The 15,428-nt window shown below is 39.3% G+C and overlaps 1 protein-coding gene across 3 annotated transcripts in view; it reads left to right on the top strand.

The window, feature by feature from the left end:
- il1rapl2 (interleukin 1 receptor accessory protein-like 2) overlaps window positions 1–15,103 on the top strand; it is a 446,491-nt gene extending 431,388 nt beyond the window's left edge. Inside the window, exons 10-18 of one of the 3 annotated variants that reach the window (XM_069170886.1) lie at window positions 1,876–1,936; window positions 3,294–3,403; window positions 9,000–9,145; window positions 9,296–9,373; window positions 9,612–9,728; window positions 11,683–11,805; window positions 12,731–12,970; window positions 13,136–13,166; window positions 13,431–15,103. In XM_069170886.1, the coding sequence (XP_069026987.1) occupies window positions 1,876–1,936; window positions 3,294–3,403; window positions 9,000–9,145; window positions 9,296–9,373; window positions 9,612–9,728; window positions 11,683–11,805; window positions 12,731–12,970; window positions 13,136–13,166; window positions 13,431–13,519 (995 nt within the window). In that variant the 3' untranslated portion in view covers window positions 13,520–15,103. Of the gene's footprint in view, window positions 1–1,875; window positions 1,937–3,290; window positions 3,404–8,999; window positions 9,146–9,295; window positions 9,374–9,611; window positions 9,729–11,682; window positions 11,806–12,730; window positions 12,971–13,135; window positions 13,167–13,430 lie in introns of all 3 variants that reach the window. The other 2 variants (XM_069170885.1, XM_069170884.1) reach the window with 2 other exon arrangements.
- Window positions 15,104–15,428: the final 325 nt, after the last annotated feature.

Here is a 15,428-nt window from a genome sequence, read left to right as displayed (position 1 = left end):
CAAGTCACATGAACTGTGGTGCAATGGCACTTCGGTTTCCAAACAAGACAAGGCGTCCGCTCACAGCACGCTGAAAACACTCAAGCTTCTCGCCTCTGATAAGCATGATTCTCTCCCCCCACCACTCCTACTCACCAAATCTGGCTCTCTGTGACTTCTTTCTGTTCTCGCAAACATGGACAGAAACATGTTGGTGACCATAAAAAGCGCAAAAGATGCATGACAGGTACACCCTTGAAGTCAAAGCAATCAATGAAATATACTCAACACAGAGACAGAACATTTGTTTTCACATCCATTGATGACAAGGTAAAACTGACAAAGCAATTAATGATAGCTACCTTTTCAAAACAGATTAAAGTAGCTGAAAGAAAATTACAAAGACGTGTTGTTTGAAAGTACTGATTTCACATTCAGCTGTGAAATCAGCTTTATTGTTTTAGCACTATATTCCCAAGCCCCAAAGACTAATAGCTGCTTACCTTTAGCCTCATCAATTAAGGATCAGAAAGTGTCCTCATCCAGAAAATGGGCAGATTCTGATGCATTGTTTATAGAGACACTAACATTTACTGTTTGAAGTACCGTACTATGATCAGAACATGAGGAAGTGGAATACATTCATCATTAAATTAATGAAAATAATAAGTACAGATGTGTAAGTAGTTGGAAATATGCTTGTGTCCTCTTGGAAATTCTCCCTTCCTCCTACCAAAGGCATTTTGGTATGTCACTGAGTAAAGCAAAGAAAGTGTGATTAAAGATAAATGATTGCTTCTTCTACTGATTTTTTTTCTAAAATGGCCTCGACAGATTGGTTGGTAACCCCAGACAAAATAGAAATAATTATGTGGTAATGATATTTTAAACAGTTTTCTTGAATTAGTATCACGCTTCTTCAACCCTGTAATTAGTCTTTCAGCCTATTTAAATGGAGAAAAGAGACAAAACTGGAGCTTTTTGGAAAGTCACAACAGCTTTGTGTTCACAGTGGAAAGGATGAAGTTGTCCAAGAAAAGAACACCATACCTAGTGTGAAAATTGGAGGAGGTTGGGCTCTGTTTTAGGGCTGCTTTGCTGCATTTGGCACAGTGTGCCTTAAATCTGCTGCCCAGTGTCAGAAAGCTGCAGTAACAGTTCAATCCTCTAACAACATCCTCTTGTGACCAAAAAACAAACAGCTAAAACCACCCCAGAATGGCTAAGAACCAAACATTGGACTTTTCTGAAGTGGCTTTCTATGAGTCCTAATCTGAATCCAATAAAACATCTATGGAAAGAGCTGAAAAACACAGTCTGGAGAAGGCGCCCTTTAAACCTGAGACAGCTGGAGCAGTTTGCGCTGGAAGAGAGGGCCAAACTACCTGCTGACAGGTGCAGAAGTCTCACTGAGAGCTACAGAAGTCTTTTGTTTGTCGTGATTGCGTCTGGTTGTGCAACAAAGTATTAGGTTGAAGGTCCTATCATTTTTGCCCATGCCATTTTCATTAGTTTTATTAATGAAAACATTCTGTTGAATCAAAAATCAATAAACAAATTGGATTTGTATTGAATATGAAATCAGCAGATCATTTGTACCAATCACTTTTGTCAGTTTTAAGATATTTTAGAGAGCATTGTGGGTTTTCTCTTTTTTCAAGGTACAGTAGGGTAATAACAAATGCGTCCACTTTTGTGAATTGTTCAGACAAGGAATTTGATTGAGCTCTCACAGGACACATACGTCGTAGAAGTATATAGATGTAACTGCTGTAGGAATTGGTAAAATTTCTAATTTACTTACGAAGTTATATAGGAGTCATTTTTTGTCGTGTCTGTGCCTTTATACTGTCTCTTACTGTGCCCATGTCTGTCTGTCTCTCACTCTCTCCACAGATAATAAGGAGTATGATGCCTATCTGTCCTACACTAAAGTGGACCTCGACTCTTTGGGCAGGTCAGATTCTTCTTGGCAGACGTACAGCACTGTGCAAAAGATGTTGGTACTTAAAGTAAAGTGAGGATGTTCTCAATAAATATATACACCTTTTATATAATATTAATATATATTTTTTTTAAATCAATATTACCATTTTCCAAGTTTTTTTTTCAACAGTGGGCCTGTCAGGGCTCTGTGGGGGTCATACCATCTGTTGCCAGACTCCTTGTTCTTTTTTTGTGTCTTTTTGTAGTGTTTTATGACTTTGACTGTGTGTTCAGGCTTGTTGTCATGCTGCAAAATTAAGTTGGGACTGATCAGTTGCCTCTCTGTTCATATTTTTCATGATGAATATGAATTTAATCATATTAAGTTCTTAAACCTTTTGCACGGCACTGTTTTAATCAAAGCTTTCCATCATGCCCACACTGTTTTTTGAAAACATCGTTGTCAGCGACAGAAGCACAGAGGAATTGCCAATATCTTTGATGTTGAATGCTTTATAATTTTTAAATGTAGAGTTAAAAACACTCAAACATTGATTAGTTCTGTAACAATCAGGAAAATACAGTAATCCTCTCTATTTCTGAGAATGCGATAAGAAGATCGATCTGCTGTCAGTGTGTTGAGTACACAGCTGGAGACATGATATGGACATCTTCGCTAAACTTACCATAGAAACTGGAAGCACAACTGGATCATAATAGTAATTATGATTATAATCCTCCACCGAAAAAAAGTGATTATAATAGTGACTTTTATATTTGGGGTATTCCACTTAAAATCTCAGTGCATGTTATCCAGTGTTATCCAACACCCACCAGAGATAGAACAACCAGTTTGCTCTTCAACTGCCAACAGACTGATGTCACACAGGTGACACTGTGAGGATCTCCAGGAAATGAGCTTGGAGGTGCCACCAAAGACAAGTGAAACTGAGATCTTTGAGATTGTTAATTGTGTGTTTTTTTTTTTCCCTATCATGTAAAATAAAAGTCATGTTACGTTTTTAAAGGAAGCTCTTTGCTGCAACCAACATTTTAGCCAACAGCCGGGCAAGGAGATGTTGCGCTCCATCCCAGAGTGATGAGAGGTTTGGTAACATTGTGTCTGCACACTGATCTCTCGCAAGTCATGGTGTAGATATAAAGACAGAAATACAGAAATAGAAGTTTATTTTTTGCTTATGTACATACTAAAAAGAGTCACGTTACCAAAACATGATCACATCAGGCTTATTACTGTCACATTATATATGTACATAATCTTGTATTAACCTATTAAATGCATTTGCAGCCACCAACAGCTGCTAAATTAAATGTTTTGCATGTGATTTTGAATTTGGAGCCATATGTGTTTCTCCCTTTCCCAGCAGGACGAGCAGCGACGAGGAAACGTTTGCTTTGGAGATCCTACCGGATGTTTTAGAGAAACATTATGGATACAAGCTGTTTTTACCAGACAGAGACTTAATACCAAGCAGTAGTAAGTATCAATCTGCCTATCTACCTCCTCCTTTACTCCTCCTGCACACAAACATACACTCACACATGCACACCCTGTCCTTCTCTCTGGGTCACTATAATCCCCAATACCCAGAATTCATCTCTCTGTCAGAATAAATAAGGATGTATGTGGATCTTCATCATAGAACACTTATGTCTGTGTCAGCTCTCAGGATGCATCACAACTACACTCAAAACACACACACAGTGGAACAGAACACCGCAATGTAGCTTTACGTTTGACATGGTTTCACTTTCTCACAACCTTTCTGAACGAACTAAAGCACACACGGTCTGTGTCTTTCTCTGCCCAGCTCATGTCAAAATTTTACATTTACCCCGACAGATGCCCACAAATACCACACAGGATGCACAGAGTGTACATACCTGTAGTACACACTCACACAAACACAAACACAAACACACACACACACACACACACAAGTTTTTCATAATTTATGGGCTTATGTGTCACTCTGTCCAGTGGGAGAAAATATGACTGTGTTATTGCTTTAACTGTCAGTGCACTTCCCTGACACACAAGCACACCCACACACACACACACACACACACACACACCCACACACACACACACACACACCCACACACACACACACACACACACACACACACACACACACACACACACACACACACACACACACGTGCACAGACACAATTCGATTACTGATACGTAGTGAAAGGTGGAAAACAACTTACACACCATAATCTGTTAATGTTTCTGTACCCCTTCATTATACTAATGCAAATAATGTGATGGTGCTTTCAGACAGAGGGATATTGTCCTCACCACATCTGTTGTTCCTGGTGGAAACACAGGAGACAAAGGGTAGCTGCTGCACATGCAAATGTGCACAGCTTTGTGTCTCTGTGGTTGCTGGTTATGTTCCTTGTGTTTCAGCATTTTCTATTGGCTGCCATGGCAGCATTGGCCATGGAAACCACAGAAACTACGGTAAAGGAGACACCAGCAAATCTGAATTTACAGTTTCCTGAGTGATCCACCAGCAGAGGGCAGAGGGACAGATCAATGACGAGAAGTAGTAGTTCAGCATAATATTAGTTGTAACATAATACTGTTTCTTCTATTTTAAGCTTCAACACTATCCGGAAGTGCCCTTACATTAGTATTAGTAAAAGGGGGGGGGGGGGAAGACAGATATATTAGATGGTGTGTTTGTGGCTTCCATGATCACATGGCAAACCACCATCATAAACTTCTGAAGCAATTGCCCACAACTGTACATGTTCAAGAGAGAGTCTCACATTACAGCAGAAAAATAAAAGGCTTCACACTGCATGTTTAATGTTAGTAAGTCCAATATTTTTCCTTCAGAATCTCAGGGTGGCAATGTACCAAATGGCCAGCCTAGCTACAGCGCTAGTTTTGGTAACAAACCAAGTGGCAGCCCACATTGACATACAAAAAATGTATTGACTTTCATTAGACAAGTTGAAGCCTTTTGAATGGCAGTCTATTGAAGTGTTCTTTTTTTGGAGCCAGTTCCTGATGGCCCACAGTGCTATTACAATTTAAGCACTTCCACATTGCTTGTTTTTCAAGACCGGGAATAGAGATGATTTTTTTATCTACAGTCTATGACAGGTATTACAATTTCAGAGACTGCTCCTGTTGTGTCTGAATCACAGTACTGTGATGGGCATGGATCAGGATGAAGCAATAATCTTAAGTAATCATAAATGTTCCAAGTTACATCACTTTAGCAATATCAGCTTAAGTTGCACATGTTTTTGTGAAAAGTTGGCCTGGGCACATCTCTGACTTCAACACCAGGGCCGGGGGCACACATCAAATTTTGTGTCAGGGAGCCAAATCTGGCAAGTATGGTGAAAAGCTAAAATGTTATCGTTGCGGTCATGAACCTTGCGCATTTTTAACGTATAGTGAGTAGGTGCTTTGTCATGTTGGAGAATCAAAGTGACATTGTGCCACAGTTGAAGTCATTTGCACCAAATCTGTTTTCCTCATCGGCCTCAGAAAGTAAAAGTATAACTCAATGTTGACAGTCAGACCCTTGAGGATAAATTCACAGCCCACAACCCTGTGACTGTCAAAGAAAACCCACCTGTTTGCACTCCTGACATATGCGCCTTCTTTGGTCCATAGTCATAGATATTCTGCCCCTCTTGACAAGGTCACTCCAAACACCTTGTTGGCTCATTGCTTCATTGCCCTCGAATTTCTAAATCCATGGTGAAATGGAAGATGCGCAAGTGGTCACAACTCAGTTGCGGACGTTGATCAAGCGACATAGCTTGGAATTAATTTTTCAATTTAATAAATTTGGAACTGACAAAGTTTATAGCTTCCCTTTGCTCCGTGCACCTCTAAGCTCATTGAATATGAACTCTCAGCACGCTTTGCTCAGCATACCACAGACATTCTAGTGTCAGTGTAGAGTTTTTACTGTGATTACTCATCAAAACTATGTCAATGTGGTTTTGGTTATCAGGTATTCCTTTATTATAAACTGAGAGAAGGATTATATTCCTCTGGTTTGAGAAAACATTAGTTGTCTGTCTAAGGATAGATAACATTCATGAAACAATAACAGTACGAGCTATCAATCAAATGTATACACTCAAAATGTACACAGAACACTGAAACTAGAAAAAAAATCAAGACACGCATGGGCAAAATGTACACAGAACACTGAAACTAGAAAAAAAATCAAGACACGCATGGGCAATTATATGGGTGAAAAAGACTGATTTATGTTAATGTAATATACAGATGTGTCACGCATCCATCCCTTTTAGGCTTGCTGCAGGAATGATAAATGGACCCTTTAGATGGAAACATAGTGAGGTTAATCTGTTTCATACAGGTCTTCATGACAGAAGCACACATACTCACCATTATGATGCATTGCAGAAGCACATCCTTAAACATGTACAAAAAGTGTTTTTGGGACTAACCCACAGACAGTCATCACCTGACTGCATTTCCCCTCAGCTCTATCATTTTCCATCCGGATATTTATCTCAGTAGTAAGGCAACACTGAGCTTAAAGGAGACTAAACATTATAAAATAAATTATAAACTTTCCAAATTCTTAAAACTGATTTGATTAATATTATAATGCAATGTAAAATAACAGCACACATTACATCCAAATTAGCTTTTTCAGCCAAACTGCTGATATGGTACTGATTAGAAATCAATCTGTGTTTATTTTGATAGTTTACTATAATTTAGGTAACTCTGTACTGCAGGAGACATGTAATTACATGTGATATACTAGCTTAGTGCTTTAAAGAACTTGCAAAACTGATTCAGTTGTCTCTGCAGTCTCTGGTAAATTTAAGTGAAGTATCAAACTAATGCACAAAATAAAATATTGACCCATTATCCGTGTGCATTTTGTTACCTAAATCACATTTCTTCTTGTCCTAAAAACTTCAAAAACAGCATAAAAAAAGTCATACTCACAAAAATTACTTTATAATATGGCCAGAAAGGAACACACTTATGTGTGTTCTCTGCTTTGTTTAACATTTCCTCCTAAAATACATAAACAAATGTATTTAAATATGGTTGATGACAAATAGCCATGCTCTACATAGTCTGCCCTTAGCTAAAAGTATGTCCCTTCCCAACATGCACTCAAACATGCTGAAAGCAGATGAAAAAGTCATATTTTTCCTTGCCCTGAAAACATCCCAAAAACAAATGTCCACTGCATAACATAACTTTCATTATTGCATTATAGTCTCCAGGATTGTGTGGTAAACGTACTGAACGAAGGCAACACAGTGAGAGATAGAGGCGCATTTTCACTGCTCAGCTGCCGACAGAACAGCACAGCAGTGTGACCTTAAATACACCATTCAATTACCCACTACACTTAGCCCTCCAAAATTAACAAAAAAGTGAGAAATAAATAATGAGAACAGAAAGAGGCGGCAACAGGGTCATTGGTTTGTTATTTTATAAATTGATTAACATAATCCTCACAAATGGAGAGCGGGAAGAGAAAGTAAAGGGCAAGAGGGAGGAGGGAGGGTGTGAGGAGAAGAGAAAGATACAAAAGATGGAAAGCCAAACCAGCAGGGGAAAGAAAGAGACTGCATTTGAGGATGTTCTGTACTATTTGTGCCCCTTAAATTGAGCGTGAAATTGCAATGTGTTGTGGGAGAGTCTTTGTCATTAATTTAGTTAGCAAGTGAAGAGATGGTGAAGGAGAGACACATACAGAGAGGGGAATATGTTGTTCACAGAACACGCTGTTTTCAGACATTTTCGGAAACCACAAATTTTTATAAATAATTTAATGTTCCACAACACATTGAGAATGTTGCAAACATTTCATTGGGCATAGCATTTATATTTATATTCACAAATGCTGTAGCTCAATTTCAGATTTATTCAGATTTTACATCACATCACTCTTGAGTTTACTTTTTCCTCTGTAGTTGTACAGTAAGTAAGAGCTGATGGTGATGTATCAGTGAAACTCGGATCCCCATTTAAGAGCTGACTTCACTGTGCTGTGCCGGAGCCAAATGTCTTGCACAAGCATTTCTGTCACTCTGCTATATACTCCTGTCAGTCATTTTGGGACAAAATGGCTTGAAGGATGCAGCCAGCAACAGTCAGACAGATACTGTAAGAGGAGATTTACTTCACATATTCTAATGTTAAATTCATATGTTTTTCCTGCCTCTTCTTTTTGAATATGTTGTAGCTTTTAATGTAATCCAACAATAAATAAATCCTCTCTGTCATTTTTTTCCGAAATAAATGCATGTCTGTTATGGGATTAGTTCAGCCTGGGAATAAGTACTTCATGTAAAAGCTAGGAGGCCGAGTTTAGCGTAGAGGCAGATGTAAACCACTAGCCTCTCTCTTTAAAGTTCAAAAATATGTCTGCTACAATGTCTAATTTTTTTAAATGAAGCTGAACAAGCATATTTCCTACATTTGCCCTTTGTAAAGGGGTATTAAGAGGTTATGCGGTTTGCGGGGCAGTTTGGAGTGTTTGGAGTTTGGAGCAAAGTTTAACTGCATAGCAGTTACTAGTAGTAGCAATGCCTGTAATTCATTATGGTTGAATTAACCATGGGTAGTCAAAGCTGATTCAGTTTGTTTTATTCTGGAAACGGGTCGTGTGATGATGACAAGACGAATCAGGAAGGGATACATCATGACTGACAAGACCCTATTAGGAAGCGAAAAATATGTGTTCGCATTAACGTTTTCAAAAGTCTGTGGTTCTTCCCACTCAGATTAAAACACAATCCATGAGTTTTTAAATTAAACAGGGCCAGCAGGGTTTTCAAATATCTTAATGTTTAAGGTTCAATATCACCAGAGTATTGTGGATGCTTGCCGTAAAAGTATTAAATGTGTTGGCAGGTATGCGTTTTGTCAAACTTTTGCTGACACTTGTGTTTTTCCAGGTTGGCTCATTTTTTAAAACCATCTCCTGGCAACCTGAGGTTTTATCCAAAAATATGTTGGTCTTTACATTATTCTGACCGTTTTTGTCTCCTCATCACTTTTATCTTGCCTCCTTATCTGTCCCTCCCAGCTTACATTGAGGACTTGGCTCGCAGCGTGGAGCAGAGCAGGCGTTTGATAATCGTTTTGACCCCAGAGTTTGTTGCCAAAAGAGGGTGGAGCATCTTCCAGATAGAGACACGCCTCCACTCCATGCTGGTTACCGGGGAGATCAAGGTCTGGTAGCTGGACTCAGCCAGACATGTGTCAACAACTTATCTGGCTTGGTTACATTACCACATTTTCAAGGACGTTGTGAAGTGTTTGCCCAATAAGGAGAGTTGCTCCATGTAACATTTTCCTTTACTCGTGTTTCTGTGTGTTCAGGTGATCATGATAGAGTGTGCAGACCTGAAGAATGTCATCAACTACCAAGAGGTGGAAGCACTTAAACATACAATCAAGGTATATAGAAAGAGGGTTTGAATGAATGGAGGGATGGAGGAAGGGGGTAATTACCACGACACAAAAGTTGGTTTGAAAGTAAAACACCTTCTCTTCTCTTCTCTTCTCTTCTCTTCTCTTCTCTTCTCTTCTCTTCTCTTCTCTTCTCTTCTCTTCTCTTCTCTTCTCTTCTCTTCTCTTCTCTTCTCTTCTCTTCTCTTCTCTTCTCTTCTCTTCTCTTCTCTTCTCTTCTCTTCAGGTTTTATCCATCATCAAGTGGAGGGGCCCTAAGAGCAATGAGCTGTCCTCTAAATTTTGGAAACAGGTGGTCTATGAGATGCCTGCTAAACGCAGAGAGACGTTGTCCAGGCGCCAGGTATGTTACTATTAATATTACTATGAATCAAAGTCTAAAATGTATTTATTTTCATATTTGTCACGTATTATTTGATACTTTATTTTTTTTTTCAGCATTTTTTTCCCCATAGTTGGGTTTAAATGTGACAAAGTGAGGATGAAATAGATTTAAAACAAAAAGGATTTACTCAGGTATTAAAGTGAATTTACAAAAACTTTACACTGTAATCATGCACCATATAAGGTCTATAGTTACAGGTTTAAAGACAGAAAAACAATGTTCATTGCATGTCCAGGATCCTAAGAAAAAAATGCAATGGAAATTTCCTTCCCCCTGGGCTGCATACATTCATTACAGACAGATGGCCTTTGAAATGTCTGCTAAACACAGGTAATGTATTAAAATTTGAATCAGAGTGAGAAAATTGTGGACATGTTTACCATGTGTTAACACCTCAGGTGGTGTATGCCCTGATTAGCAAAGAGAACATGTCTCCAGCTGCTTGGTACTGAAGAATAATCCTCAAGAAACAAACACAGAGTGAATTCTACAACTGCAACAATCACGAGGGTATCATCTTAATGTCCTCCAGTGCCTTAACAATTGATGTCATCTAATTTGGAGGATGATAATGCCAGTATTCATCACATGAAGTGTCAGTTTTTGGAAGGGGAGGTATTGCACCTATGTTTAGATTATGCTGCTTGTTTAATGGCTGCCGGAGACAATATTATGTTTTGTTCTTGGGTTTGTTCTTCTTATGCGATTCGTTGAAAATGAGAACATAGAATATTACTAGTCTTATATTTTCACATACAGTACACTGGTATTCCAATACTTTTCCTCTTACTATGTAGATTCCAATATTAAAATTAAAAGCTTTATTATAGTCAATCTAGACGCAGTGCAAATGCAGGTTGAAGTTCTGTGCGCTAGTAGTGTAGGTAGGTCTGGCCCAATTACCTTTTTTGGTAATTTGGTGAACACAGATGTCGTCGCATCAGTGGCACAGTGGTAAAGTAGAGGTATGCCACAGTTAACTTCAATCATGGCCAATCAAATCAGCATCAACAACTGTGATAGTCACTCCAGCTGAGGATGGGGTAGCCTTAACAGTCTCAGCTGTGAGCGTCAGGGATAATTTAACTCAAAATGATTTTGTTATTTTGTCATTAATTTAATGTCAATGTCAACAAAGAATTGAAATTGTCTGCTGGAACAGTGTTGAGGAGTGAGCAACACTGATGAAGAGTAATGTGTTCAAAATGTCAGTAATCTTATGGTGGTAATAAATGAATCGCAACGGGAGCTTTGAGTGTACGTAATTTACTCCCCTATAATTAGTTAGATGGCCTAAGCCATCGTGCCCTAACCGTTCATGCATGAATGATGTAGTTTCACTCTCCGTGGCCTTGCACTGCTGGATCGTTACTAAACCAGGCTAGTAGGTAAAAAGGCTTCTAATTTGTCACCCCTTTATGTAGTATTTAATTGCAATTAATTTGTAGTTAAGACAAGTTGCCTTTTATATTTATGGCTGAGATTGGCCACAGCATCATGAGGTGCGCCAACACCAAATTCACATACAATTTATTAGACAAGAGGCAGCGACATTTTTTTATGAGTAACTAACCCAGAAGTTTGCATTTAAAATTGTTTTAATTCATAATATATTTAGGTCGGATGAAATACGTAGGACATCCACCAAAACTGTCTGGGATTTTGGAAAGGTCTGTCAAATGTGCATTCTTGCCCATTGAAGCCCCCACTGCCCACTGCCTTGCACTTAAACCTGTTTTGAACTTGCGGAAAAGCAAGTGTGATTTCTCCTCATTATTGAAACTAAAATTGCACTGCACAAGCATATCGTTACCCCCTTGTTCCACCATTCGACCCATCTTGGCACAGCCAGGTTCATTTTGAGCCACGAAAATAGCAACCCGATGTAAAACTGTTGCTCTGTGTTAAACAGGTAATGGACTCTGGTGAACAGGGACTCTTTGGTGACCTACAGACAACTGTCTCCACCATTGCCATGACAACCACCTCTGCCTCCCTGGTGCCCCCTAATGACAGTCGCCATGGACATCATCAGGTCAGCTACTGCATGTATATTACTTCACTTTGTAATGTAATTACTTCCACACATGGTGTTTCTGAAAACCAGTGTTGTCAGATAGAAAAGATGGGCCCCTGTTATTTTTTTTTGAATGTGCTCTACTAACCTGTAGAGGAGTGCAACCTCATATAAAAACTTTCACATGACAGACAGGTCTTGAAATGGATAGATCCGGCTTCTTATTAATACTGCTGTACAAAACATGAAGATATAAAATTAGATAAACTTTTTTTTGAACTATTTATATTAATAATATACTACAATTCTGTTTCAATTAAATTCTTAATTATATATCAAATCATAACACATCATCACAACAAATCCTCTCAAGAGGTGGATGGCCATCTGCCTTGGATGGAGTGAGGGGAGAGGAAGAGGGAAAGGAACAGCAGACAAAAGAGACAAGATATAGTATATGAGACAATAATACTAATACAGTTTCAGGAAGATCGTGAGATAGTTAAATGCCTCTGAATCTCTGTCCACCCATCTGATGGGCATACATACAGGTCCATCAGACAGATCGTACTGCAGCTACACTGGCCAAATGGCCTTTATTTCCTCCCAGGTCTGAATCTACTTTTAAAAGATCCAGACTGGACTACATAGTTTGTTTCTGATGGTTAAAACTGTCCAAAATATTTATACCAGTCGCGGTCCAAAGACTGCACTTTTTTTTCCCCAGTTGCTGAAAGAAAACTCAAGCCCTAGCTTCATTTATTTTTAACACTTTACAGAGTTCATGTTTGTTTCATCTTCTTTTTCACAGTTCATCCAGGAACTAAAGAAAGTCCATGAATCTCTTCAGAATATTGGCATGAAGAACTTATATTTCACTGCTTCATGGAATGATACTGCATTTGATAAACACTATCACAATGTCATGTTTTTTTACCTACAGGTTGCCTTAGCAACAGAGATCCCAGACTACAACCAGATGACTTTGCCACTAGGAGGGGGTCACACTGCTACAGCAGCCCAAATGCGGCATTTCTGCCGCAGCTATGAGTTCCAGCTTCCCCCACAGCCCTCCTCAATGTCGCCTCCACTCCCACCTCCTTCCACGGTGCAGTTCTCCACTTTGGGCCCCGGGGGGCGCCATGTGTATTGCAACATCCCTATGACACTGCTGAATGGACAGGTGGGAACCAAAGACTCTGTGGTTCATGTTTTTGTTGTTCCCAGTTAGTCTCCAGCACCCATCATCTGCACAGTGTATCCTTTTATTACATTTCCATGCTGTTGTTTGTTTGCATGTTCTCAGAGTTTAAACACAATAAAAATAAAACCCCTCTTTTCTCCCCAGGGGTTCAGGGCAGTTCACTGGGGAACAAGAGGTCTGTTTGGATAAAAGAGAATATAGAAAGAAAATATTATCTTCATATTCTCGAGCCTAAAATATATTTATTCTAACAGACTGGGAAATAGTAGTCATGTGCAGTATAGTTGTCATATATAAAAGATGACACACTATTGGCATGCAATAGTACTGTATACTATAGAATGAAGTAACTGTTTTCTATCTTTAGCTGTAGATTCTTGCTAGTAGTCACAAAGTGGAGGAGATAGCTGCTAATCAATGTGGTGTGTCTGTTTCCCAGGTGCCTCAGAGCAGTACGCTTGGGAAAAAGCCAGAACTCCACCTGAACAGCACCTTTGTCCCACTCACCAGCAGAGAACTAAGCTCTGACATCTGGTAGATGGACCACTCAGCTGGCACTGGATTACAGACCGGTTTACAGACTGCTTGTCACTGGCTTTGGGTAGACCGGTGGCTCAACTGGTTTTCTTTGGGGTTTTGGACCTTGTACAGACTTGGTGTTGGACTGGCTTACGCAAGAGACTGTCGGCAGACGGCTTTTTGGCCACTTCCCAACACATGACTACTGAAAGACCGAATAAAGCCTGGATTCACACTTGTTGGGTATACTGGCTGCAGAATGCTTACACAGAGATTATAAAAATGATTGCACTCTGGTTTTGGACCTACTACCTGAATACCAACTGGGATGTACAATGAGTAGCCATGACCACCGGAGGGGAAGGCTACTGGACTCGTGCCCTTGTCATACCAGTAGAAAAGTCATGCTGTGTTTGTAGACAGGTAAAGAACTAGAAGAGAAAATGGAATGGACTGTGGTATCTGCAGACAGTAGTACTCTGTTTGTTTAATAAGCTCCCAACCTGGACCTTGGAGCACAAAAACAGTATCTCTGAAGTCTGCTCACACACCAGCTGTTGTGAAAACCAGTTGATTTGTCGGCTGTTTAATTACTATCAGTCTACTGAAAAACTAAACGTAGCGGAATCTAAGAATGCTAGTTGATCTTCTACTTATGTGAGTTCTCCAAATATCAGTCTACCTGTTGACTAGGTGGCTTGTTAGGCAGATGAGGCAGACATCAAGCAATGATTTTAGAATACCAGACCACCTTAAAACAACTAGTCAACCTCTTGACATACTGATCTACAGCTAGCTACCTGGTTTGGCTCTTAGCAGCTGAACCGGTTGACTTGAAAATGTTTTTCAGCAAGAATAACAAGTTGAAGTTATGTATAAAGCAATTACTAAAACTGCTAAACTGATCTACTGAGAAGGCACAGTTAGATGGAAACTAGTTGTTTTTATTAACTAGTTGACTGTAAGACTAGTTACAGCTTGAGCTAGATGTGTGCTTGAGGCCACAGTGAGACTGGAAACTAGCCAGCACATCACCTTGTAACGCAGTAAACTGTAACTAGTTAACTACAAGAAGCAAACTGGCCAAGAGATGAACTATCAACTTTTACCACCCAACTACAAGCATAAAGGACTTGGCTTTTTCTATTTGCATGACCACCCATTTAGATAAAAAAAAAAATTATCAAATAAAGATAGATAGTAAATGACACAATCATTTGTCGCAGCCTCTTTTAATATGGAGGCAAACAAACATATTATGTTGATACAGTGTATTTGTTTTCTGTCTGGCCATGACATTATGATAAAAACTGATAAAGGGAAAAAAGGAGGTGTCCCTCCAAAAACATTTTTATTATTTATTTAGTTTTAGAAGGTCAGTTAGAATTTTTATCAGTCTTTGTTTTTACTGTCTGTTTGTTACAATAATCTCTGTACAGCTTCCATAACTTATGTATAGACCTATACATGACAGTGACTAGTTCCCTCCAATTTCTGTTAACACCCACATTAAGTGTGTGGGTTCCAGAGCTTTTTTTTTGCTTTTGCTCTGTTCTTCTTTTCATGAATGGATGGATGGATGGATAGATTGGTTGGGTGGTCGGTAGGTGGGTGGGTGGGACAATGGTGAATGGATGGATGAGGGGGGGGGGGGGCTGGATGGATGGATGGATGGATGGATAGACGGACGGATCATGGCAGTACAACCCTGCTAATGGACTGATGTTTTGAACCTGACCAGTACCATTCAGCCAATGGGGGCTTCACTACATAAAAAGCAGGACTCCAAGCCGAATCAGACCACATTCTTCTTTGTGAGCTTTAAAAAAAAAGCAAGATTATTCCCATAATATGTAAGCAAAGTGGATAATGTTTTGAATTTACACAAAGGTACTGTCATTGTCTTATTAGAACCAAT

This window comes from Embiotoca jacksoni, unplaced genomic scaffold (genome assembly GCF_022577435.1).
Source record: "Embiotoca jacksoni isolate LCO1_2020_lvr unplaced genomic scaffold, fEmbJac1.0.p SCAF_5, whole genome shotgun sequence".
In the NCBI taxonomy this organism is placed as follows: Eukaryota; Metazoa; Chordata; class Actinopteri; family Embiotocidae; genus Embiotoca; species Embiotoca jacksoni.
This window is presented reverse-complemented; position numbering and strand designations above follow the sequence as displayed.